Raw genomic sequence first — 23,427 nt, forward strand, 5'->3', positions numbered from 1 at the left:
ATGCACTGTTATAATCTAAGAAGCTGCTTCTTATAGTGCATTTTATGCACATCAGTAAGTTTTGTCAAGTAGCAAGGGGGTTATATTACAATAATAGAAAATGCTGGAAAAACTCAGCAGGTCTAACAGCATCTGAAGAGAGAAAAAAAAAGTTAACGTTTTGAGTCCATATGACTTCTTCAGAGCTAAAGAGGGATTTATGTTATTTACAGTCTGAGAGGGATAGACCTCTGCAGTCTATCAAAGATGTCTTATAAACATTTGGTTCCAATGGTTAACATTTTAAATATTAAAAGCTTACTATTTTAATATAATAATGATGCAAAAAATAGAGTAAATTATTTGACTTGTGGAGGGAAGTTGGGACGGTGGTGCTAATTATTGGTGAATTTCCTGTATGTTGCAGATGTTAAACAAAAGTTACTGTTAATATTAAAAACAAGATCATTCTACACTGAAGGTACATTGCCAGGGGACAGCATGGAATTATTCTCCATTTAGAATACCTTAAAGAATAACTGTAGCTTATACAACATAATTACACATAAGTGTAGTACCTTCAGGCATTCAGTGTCATGATTTGGAGAAGACACTCTTATTGATCGTCCTGTGCTAGAGTGTTAAATTAATTTTTAACTTGATGAAAACAAAAATAAAATGAAATTGGTGCTTAAGTATATTTAGCAGAGCAATGGAGAAGCAAAGGACTATCACCAGTATCTGCTACAATTCTTTTGAAACTGTCCCAACAGGTGAAAGCACAGCTTGCAACACCATGCAGCGAAACAAAGACATCATGGATACCATATCTTCAGGCAGAAATAAAATCAGCTCTTCTGTTTACTAAAGTTAACCTCATTTGCACTTGTATTTTCCTTTGCATTACAATTCTGATTATCAAAACAAAAGACTGAGTAGAGTTAAACCAATATAACCCAAGGCATTCAAGGTCAAGTTCATGATACAAGTACATGAATGAATCAAATGTTATGCTTCTCGCCAAATTCATTAGCAACTGGCTGCTCTTGTGCCAAATTTGCTATAGTTTATATATTAATTACTAACTTATAAATATAGATGGTGTATGCAAAATTGCTGAGTGTTCTCTTTTGCTGAGACATGCTGAGCAGCGCCTTCCAAAAAAGGAGAGAGAGAAGCATCAATCCCTCCAGACATTTCAAGCTAGTATAGCAGCCAAAGAAAATGAATGTCCCAAAAAGATGTTACACTAACCCAGCAATGCTAAATTTTGCTCAAAAGGCAGATTAAAAAACTTGTTGTACAATTTATTTTGTTCAAGAGTTTTGAGAATGGGATTTACAAATTTCTACATGACCTTCAGCAGAAGATTCAAAAATGGAAAAGAAGCCTGGATTTCTTGTCACTCATTCAAATATAGATCTCATCAGTGCCAACAGAAAAGTCCTTGGCAATTGATATTGTAAATGTTCCCCCTTCCACATCGCAAAAAAGAGATTGCTGGTGCAGAATCAATTCTGCAACATTTCTTTAAAAAAAATTTAAGTAGTGCAGATTCAGATCGTCAATGCCAGATCAATCAGACTTTCAACCAGTTTAAAATTGTGTAGTTTAAAAATTACACAGGCCTAAAAATTCATTCAATTTCCTGCCACAACACTGGTGGGAAACCGAGAGAACCCCTAGGAAATCTGGTTATGCTTGAACTGAGCTATTTACAGAAGCAAAAGTTCCATCCATTCTTTATAGGCAAGGGGTGGAGTCATGGGCATGAATTTCCATAGACAAGAATTGCTACTCCTGACTCTCATTTGGGATCCACCATTTGCCTAGTAGTCAGCATGTTGCTGAAAAGAGACATATCAATATCTAAAATGCAATACTGCTGCCACTGTGCATCAGTGGTGGCAGGAATGAACGTTTAGGGTGGTGGATGGGGTGCCAATCAAAAAGGGCTGAATGGTGTCAAGCGTTCTTGGAGCTGCACTCATCAAGGCAAGTGGAGAGTATTCCATCACACTTCTGACTTGTGCCTTGTGTGGTGGATAGGCTTTGGGGAGTCAGGAGCTGAGTTACCCTCTGCAGAATTCCCAGCCTCTGACCTGGTCTTATAACCAGTATTTATATGGCTAGTCTAGTTCTGGTCACTTGGTAACTCCCAGAAAGTTGACAGTGGGATACACGTGAGATTAAGAAAAAAATGCAAATCACAGAACAAAAATTTTTTTGAAAATAAATTAAAATCCTGAATTTTTAAAAAAGGTTCTTCTGAGGCAATGTGACTCCACACTTATAAAATTAGTTTTTCAGGGCAGGAGAGGGTGTTCAGCATTAATTATGTCTTAGTACACTACAAAAATGACCCTCTGAGAAGAAATTCCTCCTCATCATCTTAAATGAGTGATCCCTTACTGTAAGTTTGTCATGTTGTGAGAGAACAAATGCCAAGGCTTGCGTTTATTATTCTTGAAGGCAGCAGTGATGCAAAATTCCACAGAGCTCATTATGGCTACGTGAATCAATAAAGTAGTAGGGAATTTTTACATTTTAAAAAGTGGTAAATTTTAAATCAACAACAGTATCAAAACCACTTTTTCTGTAAAGTAAAATCAGGTTGAGAACACAACAATTTCCTGCTCACTATTTAACCTATCCAGAGATGTGTGCATTGTTTGGATATTGTATAAATCTTGCTGGTATACATCAGATTTTACGATGGTTGCATCTACATCATGCAGAGACTGAAAAGCATGAGCAAATTGAAGCAACTCTTTTCAATAATGCACTGTCCCTCCTCTTTGGCCTTTCCTTATTCACAAAGGGGGAGAGAAATGTATACAAGGGCCTTTTTACAATTATTGAGAATACCAATATCAAACTTACAGGGCAGTTTGGTGGCTAGCCATGGTGAGGAATTTGGGATGTAACCACGTTTTGTTGCAGCAATAAGCAGTTGAACTCCAAGTGTGTAGTGGAACGTGATGAAGGCTACCCCGTCTGCTTCTGAATATCCTGAGGCAAATGAGGTCTGGTTGGTAAAAATCTCAATGAAGGCTTTACCCAAAGGCTGATGTGTACTGGAATCACTCACATGGACTTTTAATGTCACCTCTGAAAATAAAAGAGAGGATAGAGTCAGAAAGCACTCATCACCAAAAATTTAGATTGCAAAGGCATTTTTGTTTTTATTACAAAACATTAATTATCCACTTTAGCTTATAACATGTTGTAGGCCAGAGGCACAACTTGTACCTGCTTACTATTATGGTGCTCAGAAATATGATGTGTAACACAGCATAAGTGAGACAGCAATTAGTGTGCTTTTCTTAAAAGGGTGCAATAATGAAAACACTACATGCGATAATAATATACCTATAATAACAGAAAGTTTAAACAGTATTACTACATTCAAAGGGGCAGTGTCCCTGCACTTTATGCTCTGGCAATTGTTATGGTCCCAGCTGAGGTCACCCTGGACAAGCCTGATCCCAAAGTGGAACCAAGCTTGATATATCCTAACTTTTAATTTGTTTGCTTAGATATGTGGAGTGTGGCCACTGAACAGAGTCATCAGAGTCAGCTAATGAACTTTTAACAAAAGAATAAAACACTTATTAAACAAGAAAAGGTGAACTATATTGCAATACTCCTTCACCCACAACTATACCTTTACAGATATATACAGATTTGTAAGGATAACAAAAGTTACAAAAGCTATCTTATAGTTTAATGTTCATAGTAAGTACACAATCCATGTAAACCTATGGTACCCTGTGGTCAGACACCCTACACTCTGAAACCAAGTGACAGATGTTACCTCAACCAGATGCTATGGATCTCTCCTCAACTACTTTCAGATGCTTGTCACACTGTGAGCCAACCAGTCTCACTGAACTCGGTCTTTCACATGAGGGTTTCCAATCTCCACTCTCCAAGGATTCGCTTTGGAATCCTCTCCCAAACCGACACTTTCGCTCAGACACCTTTCATGAGGGTTCACCTCCAGGGTTTCCAGCTCTCCTTCAAATATTCCTCTCCCCTGGGTCACCACATGCATTCATGCTGTCTTCCACGCACGCTCTCTCACCAACTCAGCTGTTAGCAGTACACCACTGTTTCACATACCCATGGCAAAGTGCTACCTTCAGCCGTCTCTTTGGACCTTCTTGCCTCATGCAAGCTGTTCTCACTTTAAATCTGCTTTCTGCAGCTTTTGTCTCTTTAAATCTGAAGCTTGGAGCCTTTCTCTCTGCCCCTCACTCTTAACAGGACCATTTCCTGGTTCCTGTCCTTCCCTTGGACTAGAATGTCTGTTTGGGGCTTTCCCCTGTTTCTGTCTCACTCCTTTGATCTTGCAACATTTTGTTTTTTTTGGGGAAATCTGCTCTCACCCTGCAGTTCCCACTCCCAGTGCCCAGTCTCTCTGGAGTCCTGGCTTCAAACTGAACTTAAAACTGCTGTTTCTGTAGTTTTAGGACGTGTGTGTGTGTGTGTGTGTGTGTGTGTGTGTGTGTGTGTGTGTGTGTGTGGGTGGGGGGGAGACCTGCTTCTCTTGATCCCTGTTGCTAGGCAACAGCCTAGTTTCTCTACAGTTGTGTGTTAAACTTAGCTGCAACAGTCATAAACCTCTCGTTAGAAATGCAGGCACCTTTTAAAGTGAAAATAAAACTCAATTTGACCTTTCTTAGCACACAGACACAGAAATACATATCAAACTTAAATATTAAAGCTAAAGCTTATTCCTAACAAATACCAATATAACTTACTTAATCTCTCTTCATTTCCTAACACAATCTACTGCTATTTCTTGCTAGTTTTTGGAATAACCATCCATGCTAAACAACTGGTCGGTTTATTTAGTCAAGAGCAAAAATTCGTGCAGTTCAGCCACATTGTATCAAGTGCACCAAGTTCTTTTTTATTTATTCTTGTTCACCGGATGTGGGAATTGCTGGCTAGTCCAGCACTTACTGCACATTCCTAAATGTCTTCTATTTTCAACTACTTTCTGTTTCAATTACTTTTTTCTTTAAACCGTTGGTCTTACTGCCTGAGGTCCAACAGACTTAAATTTGAACTCTGTAGCTGTACCATTGTAGTTATTTTTGGTGCATTTTCTGCATTTTTGTGATTCATAAAATAAGTGTAAAAAGTCTGAATACAACTTTCACTGAAATTTCAGCATTCATTTTTATCAAATCTGATTTTATTGCATGTACAGTGAAATCTGTAAAGGAGACAGTCCCCAAAAACAGACACCTATGAAGAAAATGGCAAATATACAAGATGCATACTGAGGCCATAAACAATTGCAATTTTAATTTTTAGAAACTTTTATTCATTCACCGATGTGGGCTTTGCTGGCTGGGTCAGCCTTTATTATCCATCCCTAGCTGCCCTTGAGAAGGTGGTGGTGAGCTGCCTTCTTGAACCACTGCAGTCCATGTGGTGTAGGTACACCTACAGTGCTGTTAGGAAGAGAGTTCCAAGATTTTGACTCAGTGACAGTGAAGGAACGGCGATATATTTCCAAGTCAGGATAGTGAATGACTTGGAGGGGAACTTCCTGGTGGTGTTCCCATCTTTTTGCTTCCCTTGTCCTTCTAGATGGTAGTGGCTGTGGGTTTGGAAGATACTGTTGAAGGACCCTTGGCAAATCCTTGCAGTGCATCTTTGATGGCACACACTGCTGCTACTATGCATCAGTGGTGGAGGGAGTGAATGTTTGTGGATGTGATGTCAATCAAGCAGGCTGTTTGTCCTGGATAGTGTCAAGCTTCTTGAGAGTTGTGGGAGCTGCACTCACCCAGGCAGGGGAGAGTATTCCATCACACTCCTGACTTGTGCCTTGTAGATGGTGGACAGGCTTTGGAGAGTCATAAGGTGAGTTACTCATCACACGACCCTGAGCCTTTGATCTGCTCTTGTAGCGTGTGTGTGTGTGTGTGTGTGTGTGTGTGTGTGTGTGTGTGTGTGTGTGTGTGTGTGTGTGTGTGTGTATGTAAGTATATATAGTCCAGTTGAGTTTCTGGTCAATAGTAACCCCCAGGATGTTGATAGTGGGGGAGTCAGTGATGGTAATGCCATTGAACATCAAGGGACAATGGTTGGATTCTCTCTTGTTGGAGATGGTCATTGCCTGGCACTTGTGTGGCACGAATGTTACTTGCCACTTGTCAGCCCAAATCTGGATATTGTCTAGGCCTTTCTGCACTTGGACATGGACTGCATCAGTATCCGAGTTGTCACGAATGGTGCTGAACGTTGTGCAATCATTATTGAATATCCCCACTTCTGACCCTATGATGGAAGGAAGGTAATTAACAAAGCAGCTGAAAATGGTTGAGCCGGGGACACTACCCTGAGGAACTCCTGCAGTGATGTCCTGGAGCCGAGATGACTGGCCTCCAACAACCACAAACATCTTCCTTTGTGCTAGGATGAATCCAACCAATGGAAATTTCCCAGCTGATGAACATTTTTGTTCCTTCCAGGATGGCCAATGTAAAATAAATTTGAAAAATATTTTTTTAGTCTGCTAAGTCACAATAGAGATATAAGGCTATATTGCAGATATGTATCTTATGTTCCTAGTTCCTAATGGCTAAGAGTCCACAGCATAGGAATATTCCATAGTTCAGCACTAATGTTGTGCCCTGTATCACAATAATGACTGCAACATGACTGGGAGGAGTAACCCTTGTGGAGACAAGCCCCATCTTCACAATAAGGACACCCTCCATTGTGTTGTGTGGCACTACACCATGCTAAATGGGACAGAATCAGAACAATCTCGCAGCTCAACGCTGGACATCCATGAGGCACTATTTGCTACCAGAAGATTTGCATTTTGCCACAACCTGTAACCTCACAGCCTGAGATATTCTTCCTCTACAGCAGCATATTAAGTATTTTTGGATGCATTTTTTTTATTTATGCCAAAAATCTGAAAATAATCCTGAATCCTGTCAGCTCAATGAAAGGTGAGAAAAGACACACAAAGGTGATTTTGGCAAGGGAGGCACCAAATGATTATTCATCCTCTATAAATCTCAACTTGCCCATTTTCCATATTTCTTTGACCTGCTTTTTTTTCCCTAGCCCCACTCTTCACAACATATTCTTCCACCTGCTTGGCATGGGCATACAAACCACTCCGAGGTCACAATCACTTCTGCTGCACACATCCCCAGCCTACCTGATACCTCTGGCTTTTGGGGGCAGGGTGGTCATGGAAGGAAACAAACGTCATCTCCAGAAACTTCTCCAACTCTCTCCTCTGACCAGTCTCCACAATGGTATCAGGGCACTAAATGATTTGCCTCTTTTTTTGATACCCCTCTCAGCAACATTCAGAGGTCTCCAATATTCAAATCATGTAACAGGCAGATCAGCAACAGGCAGATCAGTGGTCTCAAGTCTTACAATGGGGACTGGAGCACACGTGGTATAAAAGTGGCCTGACAGTCGTTGCCTCATCTTATTGACCACTTTAAACAATCATACGAAACCCCATTACTTCATTATTCTTGAAAGAAAAGGCAAATCCCATCCTTATTATTGCTCGCATGAGCAATCTGTTTCCCCTTCACACCACCACCATTACAGAATTGAAGAGTTCATTGACTCCTTCATATTTAAAATCAAGAACATCGACCTGTCTCTCTTGTATTCCTCACTGCACCATCCCTGAACCACACTTAGGACACTGGTTGTTAATTTGGGCTTTTATACTAGATATTTTCCCCAGGTTCAGCATCAGCCCGGTAAATGAGCCTGTACTTTCTGACTATCTGGGTAAATGTAGGAGCCAAAGAGTCAAGCGAATTAGGAAATTTTAGTATAGCTTAGTTTATTCCGACTTATTAGACATGCACACATTCTGATTCGATTTCAGTAATTATAGAAGATGAGAAAACATACACTCAGACTGTGGATTTGGCTATGGACTAAAGATGAAGTGAGAAGAGTAATATAGTGATGGAACAGGGCCAGTGCAGCTGAAAGCTTTGCTACCAATGTTAGGAAAAGGGGAGAGGGGGTGCATAAAAAAAGAGTTAAATGACTGCAGCGAGGCAACAAGGAGGTACAAGAACAGGAGGTGGCAGAGGTTGGCAGTGTTTCGGGGGTTGGCGGTGGGGGTGAAGAGTTTAAAACCGAAGGATGAAACTTTTATGTTCGATGCATTAGGAGTCAGTAATCGATGTCGGGTGACAAAGAGAGAGGGCTGATAGACCAGGAGGTCATGCAGGTCAGGATATCTAATGTTGTTGTACTTTCTTCCCAACGGTGCATCCTTCATCGAACCTAAAAAAAAAGCTTCTCCTTTCAAATCATGTAGTTTCCTCCAGCCAATCTCCTTGGCTTTGGCAGCATCGGCGGAGAAGAAAAGAGTTGACGTTTCGAGTCCTCATGACTCTTCGACAGAACTTTGGCAAGTTCTGTCGAAGGGTCATGAGGACTCGAAATGTCAACTCTTTTCTTCTCCGCCGATGCTGCCAGACCTGCTGAGTTTTTCCAGGTAATTCTGTTTTTGTTTTGGATTTCCAGCATCTGCAGTTTTTTTTTGTTTTTATCTCCTTGGCTTTGTTTGGCTTCTACCAACCCATTCGCTATGCACATTGCTATAAGGGGAAAAATACAGGTTGCTGATTTGACAATTAAATGTAATTCGTAAATTATAACTGTACCCCGGTCTTCCCATCTAATCCATTCAATATTTGCAAATAAATTTTAGCAGCGCTTACAGACAAAATTGGTGTAACCATGGCAACACTCTTGGAATATGGAAGTGTGAATGAAAAAGACCCCATGGAGAACACATGCAACATAACCAGGGTGGCTCCACTCAACTTACCCTTCTCCATTCGATATGCTGAGGCCAGATTACACTCAAGGGAGGGGGGGTTATTATAACCATAGCAACATAAAGGTTAATTATCACAAAGTACAAAGCAGGAGCTGTAATAGGAGCTGCAAGATGACAGATTGCCACTAGAACAAAGGGAAAGCCTGCAGAGAAACACTGAGCAAAGAAAAACTGACAGTGGGGAAACATTCACTACAATTGAGGCTGTGAAGATGCAGCATAACACAAAAAACCCTGACCTACTAATGCCTAAGCAGGGTTTGAAAACAATGCAAGTTTGGAGGTTAGTGCAACATACTGATGGCAAAACACTGCTGACTTTGAAGAAATGAGCAGCACCATCAGCTGATAAAGGTCACAGTCCACACTAATACTGCGAAAAGCTTTACAAAGTTACTTATAAAAAATTCAGCCACACTTCTACCACAGCAAGGACAGAAATAGCAGGGGCTCTGATCATCATGTTTCAACTCTCTCCAGTTATAGGCTGAAGAAATGGAAGAGTATTAATGCTATACCACTGTTTAAAAAAAGGGAAGAAAGGATAGCCCAAGTAATTACAGGTCAGTCAGCCTAACCTCAGTAATGGACAAATTATTGGAAGAAGTTCTGAGAAACAGTATAAATCATTTAAAGAGGCACAAATTAAACAAGGACAGTCAGCATGGATTTGTTAAGAGGTCATGCCTGATTAACTTGATTGGATTTTTTGAGTAGCAACGAGTGTCAGTGAGGATAACACATTTGATGTGGTCTGCATGCATTTTAATAAGGCTTTTGACAAGGTCCCACATGGCAGACTGGTCAGAAAATGAAAAGCTCAAGGAATCCAAGAGAAAGTTGCAAGGTGAATCCAAAATTGGCTCAGTGACAGGATGCAAAGGGTAATTGTCGACAGGTGCTTTTATTACTAGAAGGCCGTTTCCAATGGCATTCCCCAGGCCCTGTAGATCCCTGCTGTTTACATATGCTGTGGTACATTTCAATGATTTAGGCTTAAATTTAGGGGGCATGATTAAGGTGGTTTCAGATAAAATGAAAGTTATCCATATGGTTGATAGTGAGGAAGAATGCTGCAGAACTGCAGGAAGGTATCAATGGACTGGCAAGGTGGGCAAATGTAATGCCATCAGGAGAAATATGAACTAGTACATTTGAGGAGGACAAAGGGGAATATACAAGAAATGGTTGCATTCTAAGAAATGTAGTGGAACAGAGGGACCTTGGACAGTGGCAGGTCAAGTCAATAAGGTAGTCAAGGTGGCGGATGAAATTCTTAACTTTACTGACAGAGACATTGGGCAGAATTTTATGGTTCCTCAGCAGCAGGAATGTAAACTTCCCCTGGCGACCTTCACATCACCTTTCTGCCTGCCTCCACAATTTTACAGAGGGGTGAGCTGGGCCTGGGGATAATTATTGCACACTTAAGGGCCAATTCCCACTCAACCACAATTTCTCAGCTGGCAAGAGGAGTTTTTAAAGTGGGGGGGGGGGGTCGAAGGTGGTGGTGGTGTTTGGGGTGGGGGGGGGGTGGTCGAAGGTGGTGGGTGTGTCGCCCTGCTCAGGCCTTGGACAGGAAGGTTGGTGGGCACCTCAGTAGCTGGATTCCTTCCCAGATCGGGTGCTCACCCCCATTGTCCCCCCCCCCCCCCCCCCCCCCCCCCACCCCAACACCCCGCCGCCAACAAGGTCTGCCCTCCCTCCTAACCCCCCTCAGTCACCAGGTGCTGCCTCCCCACCCTTCCTCCCATCACCCCAGGCCTCCCCTCCTATCCCTGCCACGAGACCCTGCACACTTACCATCATCCTGGCTCTGGGACGTAGAACCTGGGGACTTACAGCCTCAGCAGTGGCCACCACTCCCAACGGCGCTGCTGGTCAATCAGATTGATGGCAGCTCTCTGAGACAGGTCTTCCTCACAAGTGAGAGGAGGAAATCAGACTTTGGCCAACTAATGCTTCATGGAGCATTAAGTAGCTGCCAAGTAGCCAACATCACTGACTCTTCAGTTGACGGGGTGGGAAATTCTGCCACCTGTAAAATTCTGCCCAGTGTACAAGAGCAGGGAGGTTATACTATAATTGTATAAATCACTAGCTTGACCATAGCTAGAGTACAGCATTACAGTTCTGGTCACCGCATTACAGAAAGGACGTGATCACATAAGAGAGGTTGCAGAAGAGATTTACATGGATATTGCCATAAATAGGTAATTTTAGCTATGAGGAAAGTTGGACAGTCTGGGGTTGTTGTCTTTTGAACAGAGGTGGCTAGGGGATATTTAATTGAAATGTATAAAATTATGGAGGAGCCTAGACAAGAGGGGAGAGGAAGGACCGATAACAAGAGTTGGTTATCTCAGTTGGCTAGAGTGTGATGCAGAATAATGCCAAGGGTGTAGGTTCAATCCGGCTGTAGTGGTTCAAGGGGGGCTGCCTCCTTACCTTGGCCCACGCTTGAGGAGTAGTGTCCCTCAAGCTATATAGAACCAACTGTCGCTCTCCAAAGGTAAGAGATGCCTATGATTCGTTATGGACTATGGCTAATTACAAATGACAGATTACAGATTTAAAGTAATTGGTGGAAGGATTAGAGTGGAGTTAAGTAATTTTTTTCATTCAGAGGGTGGAGGAAGTCTGAAACTCACTGCCTGAGGGGCACAAACCCTCATTACATTTAAAAAAAAACTTGGATAGGAACTTGAGATGCCGTAACCCACGGGTTATGGATGAAGAGCTGGAAGGTGGGATTAGACTGGATAGATTGATATTGTCCAGCACAGATGCGATGGGCCGCACAACTTCCTTCTGTGCCATAAATCTATGCTTCTACCTTTGTTCCAGCAATTAGTTTATAAATACCAAAAATAGTTGATTACTATTCATTATAAAACTTCCCAGCCATATCCAGTGTGCACTTTAGACCAGATTTGTAGAGCTCTAACTGATGAATGACAGTTAAACCACCAAGTTTCAATTGATTGTGACACTTATACAACCTGATTGGGAATAAAATGGGAAAACAAAATTCTTCCCCAATGATTTGATTGGAAAATACACCATCTGCTGTGGCACTGAGCTTATAACAACAGGAATGTCCTTAGTTTGATTTCCCATCTGTGTCAGTTGATCTTAGCTGAGTGTCAGTAGGGTATTACAGTTGGCTTCTATGCCTCTGGGCATGGAAAACAATTCAAATTTTGCCTCCCTCTTCATAAAATCCTCCCTCCCCACCTGTGGCATACATCATTCTCCATGAGAGGGGTGGGGAGAAAGTCTATTTCCAGCTGCTTTTGGCATTTGTAAAAACAGCCTGAGATAATTCTCACTCCAATTTCCCCTTTGTCCTGAAGAGGGACAGCCTGGACCATGCTTAGTACCTTCTTTGGCTGAGAGTCAGGATCTCAAACTTGTGATTTATAGAATCAAGGGGCAAATCTACTGTGTGGCACAATACATCGCTGCACAGAAACCAAAATGATTTATGAAGATTTGAACAATGTAGTATTATATGGGACCTTCAAATCTACTACCTCAACAGGTCCAAACTGGGCTACAAAAATGTAATCTGCTTCTATCAATTATTCTGATAAAATTAGTATCAAAAGCAAGAGTCAAATAAGCATTTACAGTGTAATATAATAGATGTAGTACAAGATACTTAGAATCATTTGAAAGTGTAGTGCAATTAACCTTCAACCCCGCATCAGTTAGCTTAATTATAAACACTGCACAATTGAACACACCCAGCTAATATAAATAAAACACTAACAATCAGAGTGTAGGTCTGCCAAATCCTATTATCCTGTTCTACATCCTGTGGAAATAGTGTATTCAATCTCAAAGAATCAATAGCAGTATTTATTTTGTTTGTACAGGTGCAGTACTCTGCATAGTTAATGCAAAGCACACTTATATACAAGAATTAAAAATAACAGCATATTTAGAATCTTATATACTTGTAGAAAAGGAAACACCAATAGTCCAATTAGCAAGTTATTTTGAACATCAACCTTGGGTATAGTCTTTAGTCTACAATAACATTCTCTGCAGTGAATTGCAACCAAGCCAAGCGACATAAGAACTAGTTCTATTTCATAACAACTCACTGAACTGTAAATGCTATGATTTGCTTGAAACATTCGAGACTATTTTGCTCTTACCTCTTACCTCATTACAGTCAATACAACTTTGCCTCACACATCTTTATTCTCTTACAATGCAATTAGTGCTATACCAAGGCAACTCAAAGACTTTCCACATATATTGTGCAAGGGTCCCAGGTAACATCAATGAGTTACGCTGTTCCAGAAGGTATTTGATAAAGTGCCACATCAAGGGTTATTGTGGAAAATAAAAGCTCATGTTATAGGGGGTAACATATTGGCATGGATAGAAGATTGGCTGACTAACAGGAAGCAGAGAGTAGGCATAAATGAGTCTTTTTCAGGTTGGCAAGATGTGACGCGTGGTGTGCCACAGGGATCAGTGCTGGGTCCTCAACTGTTTACAATTTATATAAATAACTCGGATGAAGGGATTGATGGGATGGTTGCCAAATTTACTGATGACACAAAGATAGGCATGAAACTAAATTGTGACGAGGACATTAGGAGGCTACAAACAGATATAAATAGGTGGGCAAAGATCCAGCAGATGGATATATATATAATGTGGGAAAATGTGAAATTGTCCATTTTGGCAGGAAGAATAAAAAAGAAGCATATTATCTAAATGGTGAGAGATTGCAGAGCTCTGAGGTGCAAAGAGATCTGGGAGTCTTAGCACATAAATCACAAAAGGCCAGTATGCAAGTACAACAAGTAATTAAGAAAGCTAATTTATTGCAAAGGAATTGAATACAAAAGTATTTAGGGAGGTTATGCTTCATTTGTACAGGGCACTAGTAAGACCACATTTGGAGTACTGTGCACTGTATTGGTCACCTTATTTAAGGAAGGATGTAAACGTATTGGAAGCAGTTCAGCAAAGGTTTACCAGACTAATGCCCGGAATGAATGGGTCGTCTTATGAGGAAAGGTTGGACAGACTAGGCTTGTATCCGCTGGAGTTTAGAAGAGTAAGAGGCAACTTAATTGAAACATACAAGATCCTGAGGGGTTTTGACAGGGTAGATGTGGAGAGGATGTTTCCTCATGGCAGAATCAAGAACTAGGGATCACCCATTTAAAACAGATGAGGTGAAATTTTTTCACTTAGAGGGTTCAGAGTCTTTGGAACTCTCCCTGAAAAAGTGGTTGAAGCAGAGCCTTTGAATATTTTTAAGGCAGAGATGGATAGATTCTTGGTAAGCAAAGGGGTGATAGGTTATCGGGGGTTGGTGGGATGCAGATTTCAGGTTACTATCAGATCAGACATGATCTTATTAAATGGCAGAGCAGGCTCAAGGGCAGGGGGTGGGGGGGAGGAAATGGCCTACTACACCATATATCTAAATATCATTTGTATTATAGCTATTTGACCATGATCACCTAGCCTTCAGATTGTAACTTTCTAAATACCAGCTATTGAATTAAGCAGCATAGATCTCAAGACAGCATCTACAAAGCGTCTGTGAATTGGCAGCAAGTTTTGTAATCAACACCTTGAAATAAATTCAGTGTGAAATTATGAACTATAGTTGGGATATGTTAAGGTTCTAATGTCATGTTTGTTTCCTGTTAGTTTATTAATCTGGGTAAAAATGCTCTAACACAGCTGTCTGTCTGCTAAGGCAACTTTATGTGCAGGCTCCTGAAGATTGAAAATGTGGAGTGGTTTTCTCTTTAATCAATGGTTATGAGATAGCAAGCATAAATTTTCCAGTTGCATTTAGAACATAAGAACTAGGAGCAGGAGTAGGCAATTCAGCCCTTTGAGCCTGCCCTACCATTCATGACAATCATGGCTGATCTCATTTCGGCCTCAACTCCAAAGGGGGGAGCGTCACCTCATTTGTGTGACACATATAGGTAGCACAAAGATATGATGACATCTAACAGTGAGTAAAGGAAACTGCTGTGAGACTTAGTATTTCTATGGAAACTATCCTGATGGCCCACAATGTTGCACTATGCCATATGCATCTGAGTTTGATCCTAAACCCTTGCTGAATGAGCTGATCTCTTAAAGGACAGCAAAATTCTCACGGTAGGCAAAAAACAACAAAAATAATCCTGATAATTATTCAATGATTGCTGATAAATAAGTCGAGTTCATGCGTGCGAGGCAATAGCAAGATCAGATTTAACTGTTGATGGTCCTCCCACAGACAAAAACTCCAAAATTATGCAAAAGGATGACTTCCTAAGCAAAGAATCTGAGAGTTGTTAACAACTGTTTAATCCTAACATAAGTCACTGCCTTAAGAAAAAAAAGGCAAGTGGAAGAAACATTTCCTCACTGGTTGGCCTTGTGCTTCTCATAGAGAGGAAGGGGGCTCCTACATATGTGGGCACAATCTGCTAACTTGTGTGTGCCTGGAGAAGAAGGTGAGCTTAACCACATTCCTGAAAAACAGACATTCACTGTGGTTTAGAAGTTGCATCAAATTATGTAGAAAGTATGTGGAAAGAAACCATTGCAATAATGTTTAGTGAACTTGCTGCTATCCCCAAGACAAAATTTCAGACCTATGTATACTTTAACCACAGCAAAGATAAATAGACGGTAACCAAGGGTGAAGAACTTGAATTAATATCAGCAAAGTATGAGAGAAATTTAAGGGACTAAAAGCTGACAAATGCCCAGGACCTAATGACCTAGATCCTAGGGTTCAAAAAGATGTCACTGCAGAGATAGTGAATGCACTGCTTGTGATTTTCAAAAGCTCCCCAGATCCTAGAACAGTCCCAGCAAATTGGAAGTTAACGCAACATTGCTATTCATGAAAGGAGGGAATTGCATGTCAGTTAGCCTAATATCAGTTGGGGAAAATGGAGGAATCTATTATCACGGAATCATACTATCATCATGGTGTGGTCAGACAACAACAACACAGTTGTATGAAAGGGAAATAGTGTTTGACAAATTTAAAGTTTTTTGTGTTTGAGAGTTTTTTTAAATTAGTAGGGTAGACAAAGGTGAACCAGTAGATGTAGTATGCTTGGTTTTCCAAAATGCATTCAATAAGGAACCACACAAAAGGTTAATATGCAAGATAAGGGCTTGAAGTTAGGGATGCTACGTCAGAATGGATGGAGGATTGGATCACGGACAGGAAACAGAGTAGGGATAAACAGAGCATTTTTAAGTTGGCAGGCTATGTTTAGTAGAATACCACAAGAATCAGTGCTTTAGCCTCAGCTGGTCACAATCTACATTAATGACTTAGACAAAGAGACCGAGAGTAATGTAACTTAGTTTGCTACCATACAAAGCTTGGTGGGGATGTAAGCTGCGAGGAGGACACAAAGCAGCTGCTATATAGAAAGGTTCAGTAAGTGGGCAACAAGGTGACAGATAGACTTTAATGTGGGGAAATGTGAGGTTATTCACTTTGGATGTGAGAATAAAAAAGGACTTTTTTTTTTAAAGAAAGGTGTGAAACTTTTAACTGGACTTGGAGGGATTCATACAAGGAACGCAATGTTAGCATACAGTTACAGCAAGCAATTAAGACGACAAATGGTATGTTGGCCTTTTTGGCAAAGGGATTGGAGTACAAGAAGAAGGAAGCCTCGTTACAATTGTAGGGGCTTTGGTGAGGCTGCACATGCAGCACCGTGAGCAGCTTTGGCTTCCATATTTAAGGAAGGAGGTACAACGAAGTTTCACTAGTCTGGTTCCTGGGATGAGAGGGTTTTTCTAGGATGAGGACTGAGTAAATTGGGTTTATATTCTCTGGATTTTAGAAGAATGAGGGGTGATACTGAAATATACAAGATTCTGAAGGGGCTTGATAGGGTAGACATGGATCGGTTGTTTCCCCTGCTTCCATCTAGCCTGTCCCATCCTTCATATCAATGAACTTGTACTGTATCACCATTGTAATACTGGCAGTAAAAAAAGCTGCTTTCATAAGCTAAATTAAAAAACTGATTTTTATTCTATGGCAACCCACAAGTCTAGCACTAATATAAACTAGGTAGCTCAGAGTGCAAGAATAGTTACTTTACAGAATTAAGAAAAATAACATTTTGATGTTGCAACCATTGGAGACAAATTACAGGGGGCAATATTAAAACCAACAATCAACCAATGTATTTAGTGAAGAAACAATTGCACTCACTGATTCTAGAGGCTGAATTAATCAAAATCAGAACATCAGTCTTCACATGCCTATGTATTCAAGTTTCTACCTTCAAAGTCTGAAAAGGAACAGAAACAAAGCAATGATCGGCATTACTGCTAGCGGCTTCCATCGTCTTCTTTAGGCTTCTCACTTTACCTGGGGTCACCACAATGCTGGTTGATCAACCTTTTCTTCATCTCCTCCTATCGATCACCCATTTCTCTTCCATTCCAACTGTGATTAAATCTCTTGCCTCCGCATTCTCCACCTGATTTTTGGCCCTCTTCTTCTTTCTGGCAGCCCCATCTCACCATATTTCCTCCCTCTCTCCACAACAGATAACCATACCATTTAAATCTCTTCACGGCTACTTTCTTCAATGCTCTGACAATCTTCCTTAAACCCCTGATGTGCTGGTTCCTGATTTTGTCCTTTCTCAGTACTCCATGCATCCATCTCAGCATCCGCGGTTCATTAGTATCCAGCCGCTGTTCCTCTCCTTGATATTGCTCAAGTTTCTGCAATACATAGCAGAGGCTAGTTTCATGAGCGTCTTGTAGAGTCTTCCTTTCAGCTTCAGCAATATTTTCTTACATAACACTCCACTGCACTTCCTTCAATTACTTCAACCAGAGCTAATCCATTCCTTAATTTCCACTTCCAAAATCCCATCTTCTGCCATCACTGACTCCCCTCCAGGTAATTGAGACTACTCAGTTTCTCCGAGCCTTCACCCATAATCGTCATTCACTCTGACCCTCTTATTTAGGCTCAAACGGACTGTCCATAAATTGGGTCTTTTCATACTCCTGTCTGTCAGTGTTTCTCTCCAGTTCTCTGGATACTCGGTCATGTCCTCACCATCCCCACCATAGTTCAATGTCATCTGCAAACATCATTGACCACGGCACTTCCCATCTCACTTGTTCAGTGAGAACATCCATGAGAATTAGGAAGAAGAGCAGGCTCTGGGCCGATATTTGTGCAATCTAACCTTGAATTCAAAATGCTCACGCTCCACTACACTGCTCCTTACTTTTGTCTGATACTACTCCTTGTACATGTCCTTTAATAGTCACACATACTTCTCAGGGTCTCCAAGAATTCCATCACATCTTCAGATTTCTTCCTCAGGCACACAGTCTTCTCTGGATCAATGAATACAAGGTTCATGTTCCATTGGCCTTACCAATATTTCACCATCACTTGTCTCAAAACAAAAATAGCACCATTAGTGTTTCTTCCAGGCATGAATTTTAATTGATCTTCGTGCATTTCCACAACTTCTCAGTTCGTGACTCCTCAGATACTGGTGCAGTCCATGTCCAAGTGCAGAAAGGCCTAGACAATATCCAGGTTTGGGCTGACAAGTGGCAAGTAACATTTGCGCCACACAAGTGTCAGGCAATGACCATCTCCAACAAGAGAGAATCCAACCATCACCCCTTGATGTTCAATGGCATTACCATCACTGACTTCCCCACTTCCAATATCCTGGAGGTTACCATTGACCACAGACTGAACTGGACTAGCCATATAAATGTGGCTACAAGAGCAGGTCATAGGTTAAGAATTCTGTGATGAGTAACTCCCCAAAGCCTTTCCCCCCATCTACAAAGCACAAGTCAAGAGTGTGATGGAATACTCCCCATTTGCTTGGATGAGACCAGCTCCCACAACACTCAAGAAGCTGGACATCATCCAGGACAAAGCAGCCCACTCGATTGGCACACATCCACAAACATTCATTCCCTCGACCACCAACGGCAGTGGCAGCAGTGTGTACCATCTACAAGACGCACTACACGAATTCACCATCGTTGCTTAGACAGCATCTTCCAGATCCACAACCACTACCATCTAGAAGGACAAGGACAGTAGATAGATGGGAACACCACCACCTGGAAATTCCCCTCCAAGTCACTCACCATCCTGACTTGGAAATATATCACTGTTCCTTCACTGTCGCTGGATCAAAATCCTGGAACTCCCTTTCTAACAGCACTGTGGGTGTACCTTTGGACTGCAGTGGTTCAAGAAGGCAGCTCACCTTCTCAAGGGATACAAGGAACAGGAAATAAATGCTGGCCCAGCCATCGAAGCTCACATCCCGTGAATGAATTTTTTAAAAGTCCAAAAAGAACAAGGGTCCATTTGGCACAGTTAATTCAGTGGAGAGTAAGTAGTTGGAATTTGTAGCTATTCTCAATTAGAAGTTCATCACAAAGCTTAACATAAAAGTTTCAAAGCCTGTTTCCTGCGAAGCTCAATCCCCTCACAACAGTAATTTAATTTTGCTTCAGTGATCACATATAAACAAAAGGCCAGCACAGCAATATAGTGGCACCGAAAGGGTCTTGACTATGAAGGTCAGGAGTTGACATTGAAGCTTTATAGACTCATTTATGTACTGTAGACAGGGCTATAACGATTTGCAGGCCCTTTTACATGAAACGTTGATTACAAAAGTGCAATGTTAATCTAACTTCTGTGGACTGTTCCCTTGTATTTGCATTATACTTTGCCCCCACTCTCTTAGCAGCTGGAGGTCCATTTGGGAAAAAGAAGCATGCATAGGAGATCAGATCTCCATATTGCAAACTGATTAGCTGTTGCAGGATAGCAATGGCAAATAGATAATGAACAAGATTAGCCTCCAATGCCACAACTATAACGATAAGTAATTGCAAAATAAAATTTGAGGGTGCAGGTAAAGGGCAGGAGAAATAGATAACACAAGTAGCTATTGTAGGCAGCATGAGAAGGACACCTTCCTTTTTTCTTCCAAAGGGCTCTTTGAAAAAACTCAAAAGGTGTCAAATTATAACCAAAAAAATGAAAACATACGGAAGACACATGCTCAAAATGTTAACTTTTCTCATTGAAGAAGGACTTGTCCAGTTAGGGCCTTTTTTTGGAATGCATATAAGTAAACACTTCAATTATATTAAAAATTAAAAAGAGTGGAATGGGTAGTTAGAAGCAGAAGGTTTCCAGTATTTGTGGCAATTTAGACCAAGAGCTATGTAAAAGATTGAACATGGAAGATTTAGAAGATTGAGCAAGAGAAACTTATGGGATCATAGACTAGAATGATATAGCACTGAAGATGGCTATTTGGCCTATTGTGACTGTGCCGGCTCTTTGGAAGAGCTAGCCAATTGGTCCCACTCTTCTGCTCTTTCCCAATGGTCTTGCAAATTTCTTCCTTCAACTATTTATCCAATTTCTTTTGTCCTTTCAGGTAGATTAATTCAGATTATAACAAGGGAGAATTTATAATAGAGAACCAGGAAATGGCAGAGCAATTAAACAACTACTTTAGTTCTGTCTTCATGGGGAAGGCAGAAATAACTTCCCAGAAATGCTAGGGAACCAAGGGTCTAAGTGAGATGGAGTAAATGAAGGAAATTAGTATTACTAAAAAAATAGTGCTGGAGAAATTATTGGGACTGAAAGCCGATAAATCCCCAGGGCCTGATAATGTACACCTCGGAGATTGGATGGGGCAAATGTTACCCCATTATTTAAAAGGAGTGAGAAAACAGCGAGTTACAGACCAGTTAGCCTAACCTCGGTAGTAGGGAAAATGCTAGCGTCCAGGATGTGATAACACAGCACTTAGAAAGTATCAAAGGGATTAGATAAAGTTAAAAACAAAAAACTGCAGATGCTGGAAATCCAAAACAAAAACAGAATTACCTGGAAAAACTCAGTAGGTCTGGCAGCATCGGCGGAGAAGAAAAGAGTTGACATTTTGAGTCCTCATGACCCTTCAACAGAACTGATTTTTCTTTACAAGGAGAGGCGTGAAATATAAGCTGGTTTAAGGTTGTGGGGAGGGGGGTGGGGGGAGAAGTGGAGGGGGGAGTGTTGTTGTATGGACAAGCAGGTCTGGCAGCATCGGCAGAGAAGAAAAGAGTTGAGAAAAGCTTGTCCCCACAACAAACCACACCCGCACCCCCTCCCCACCCCCGTTCTACCCCCCCCCCCACCCCCAACCTTAAACCAGCTTATATTTCACCCCTCTCACTCAGTTCTGTTGAAGGGTCATGAGGACTCGAAACGTCAACTCTTTTCTTCTCTGTGATAACACAGCACTTAGAAAGTATCAAAGGGATTAGATAAAGTTAAAAACAAAAAACTGCAGATGCTGGAAATCCAAAACAAAAACAGAATTACCTGGAAAAACTCAGTAGGTCTGGCAGCATCGGCGGAGAAGAAAAGAGTTGACATTTTGAGTCCTCATGACCCTTCAACAGAACTGATTTTTCTTTACAAGGAGAGGCGTGAAATATAAGCTGGTTTAAGGTTGTGGGGAGGGGGGTGGGGGGAGAAGTGGAGGGGGGAGTGTTGTTGTTGCTGAGACCTGCTGAGTTTTTCCAGGTAATTCTGTTTTTGTTTTAGAGAAGGTTAACATGGATTTATGAAAGGGAAATCATGTTTGACAAACCTACTTGAGTCTTTTGAGGATGTAACCATCAGAATCAACTATCCTAATATCAGCTGGGATTCAAAAAAATATAAGGGGCACTGAGGGAGAAAAATTCATGCAGTGTGTCCAGGGAAATTTTTTCAACCAATTAGTGACAAACCCAATGAGAGGAGATGCAATTCTAGACCTAGTCTTGGGGAACGAAGAAGGGCAAGTGGGTGAAGTGACAGTTGGCGACCATATTGGGGACAGTGATCACAATTCAGTTAGATTTAGCATTACCATGGAAAAGGACAGAGATAAGGCAGGAGTGAAAGTCTTGAACTGGGGGAAGGCAAATATTGCAGAAATGAGAAGGGACTTGGCTGAGGTGGACTGGACAGCACTGCTGGAGGATAAAACAGTGGAAAACCAGTGGGAAGCACTAAAAAGTGAGATCCTAATTGTACAAAGTAGACATGTCCCCTACAAAAATAAAAGAATGGTACTGCCAAATCTAGACCTCCCTGGTTGTCTAGAGGAATACAGGGGAAGATCAAACAGAAAAAGAAAGCATACGATGGGCACAAAGAACTAAGCACGGCAGATAGCCTAGACGAATATAGGAAGTGCAGGGACAAAGTAAAAAAGGAAATCAAAGAGAGGGCATGAAAAAAGATTAGCAAGTAAAGTTAAAGATAACCCAAAGATGTTTTACCAATACATTAATGCTAAAAGGTTAGTTAAGGAAAAAGTGGGACCTATCAGAGATGAAGATGGAAACTTGCGTGTAGATGCAGAGGCTGTGGGAAGGGTTTTGAATGAATATTTTGTCTCCGTGTTTACAAAGGAAAGGGAGGATGTAGATATAGTAGTCCAGGAGGAACATTGCGAGATATTGGACAGGATAGTCATAAAGAGAGAGGAAGTACTCGAAGGGTTGAAATCCTTGAAAGTTGATAAGTCACCGGGGCCAGATGGATTGTTTCCGAGGCTGCTGAAGGAAGTCAGGGAGGAGATAGCAGATTCTCTGAGGATGATTTTCCAATCTTCACTAGATACAGGGGAGGTACCGGAAGACTGGAGAAATGCAAACGCAGTTCCATTGTTTAAAAAGATATCAAAGGAAATGTCAAACAACTATAGGCCAGTTAGTCTTACATCAGTGGTGAGCAAATTAGTAGAATCAATCCTGAGTGATAGGATTGACTGTCATGTGGAAAGGCATGGACTAGTCAGGGATGGTCAGCATGGATTTGTTAAAGGAAGGTCTTGCCTCACAAATTTGATTGAATTCTTTGAGGAAGTGACAAGAAGGGTTGATGAAGGTGGTGCAGTGGATGTTGTGTACATGGATTTTAGCAAGGCATTTGACAAAGTCCCACATGGCAGATTGGTCAAGAAAGTAAAAGCCCATGGGATTCATGGTAATGTGGCAAACTGGATAAAAGGTTGGCTTTGTAATAGGAAACAAAGGGTAATGGTCGATGAATGCCCTTGCGAATGGAAAGTTGTCTCAAGTGGTGTTGCACAGGGCTCGGTGTTGGGACCCTTGCTGTTTGCGTTACATATTAACGATTTGGATGTGAACGTGGGGGGGCACGACTTGGAAATTTGCAGATGACACAAAGATTGGCCAAGTAGTGGATAGTGTAGAGGATAGCCATAATCTCCAAAACGATATAGATGGGTTGGTGGAGTGGGTGGCAAAGTGGCAGATGGATTTTAGCATAGAGAAGTGAGAGGTCATACATTTAGGGAGGTCAAACAGTTACAGGGATTACAAAATAAATAGGAATATACTGAGAGGGGTAGATGAAGTGAGATATCTTGGTGTACAAGTACACAGGTTCCTGAAGGCAGCAGTTCAAGTAGACAAGGTTGTAAAGAAGGCATATGTTATGTTCTTCTTCATTGGCAGAGTTATAG

At 41.3% G+C, this 23,427-nt stretch overlaps 1 protein-coding gene across 1 annotated transcript in view; it reads right to left on the minus strand.

Moving 5' to 3' along the window:
• Positions 1–23,427, minus strand: part of fam171a1 (family with sequence similarity 171 member A1) — a 200,148-nt gene that overhangs the window by 76,707 nt on the left and 100,014 nt on the right. The window contains exon 2 of the mRNA XM_041185103.1: positions 2,863–3,090. Coding sequence (XP_041041037.1) covers positions 2,863–3,090 — 228 coding nt within the window. The remainder of the gene's footprint in view (positions 1–2,862; positions 3,091–23,427) is intronic.

This window comes from Carcharodon carcharias, chromosome 3, assembly GCF_017639515.1.
Source record: "Carcharodon carcharias isolate sCarCar2 chromosome 3, sCarCar2.pri, whole genome shotgun sequence".
NCBI classification, from domain to species: Eukaryota; Metazoa; Chordata; class Chondrichthyes; order Lamniformes; family Lamnidae; genus Carcharodon; species Carcharodon carcharias.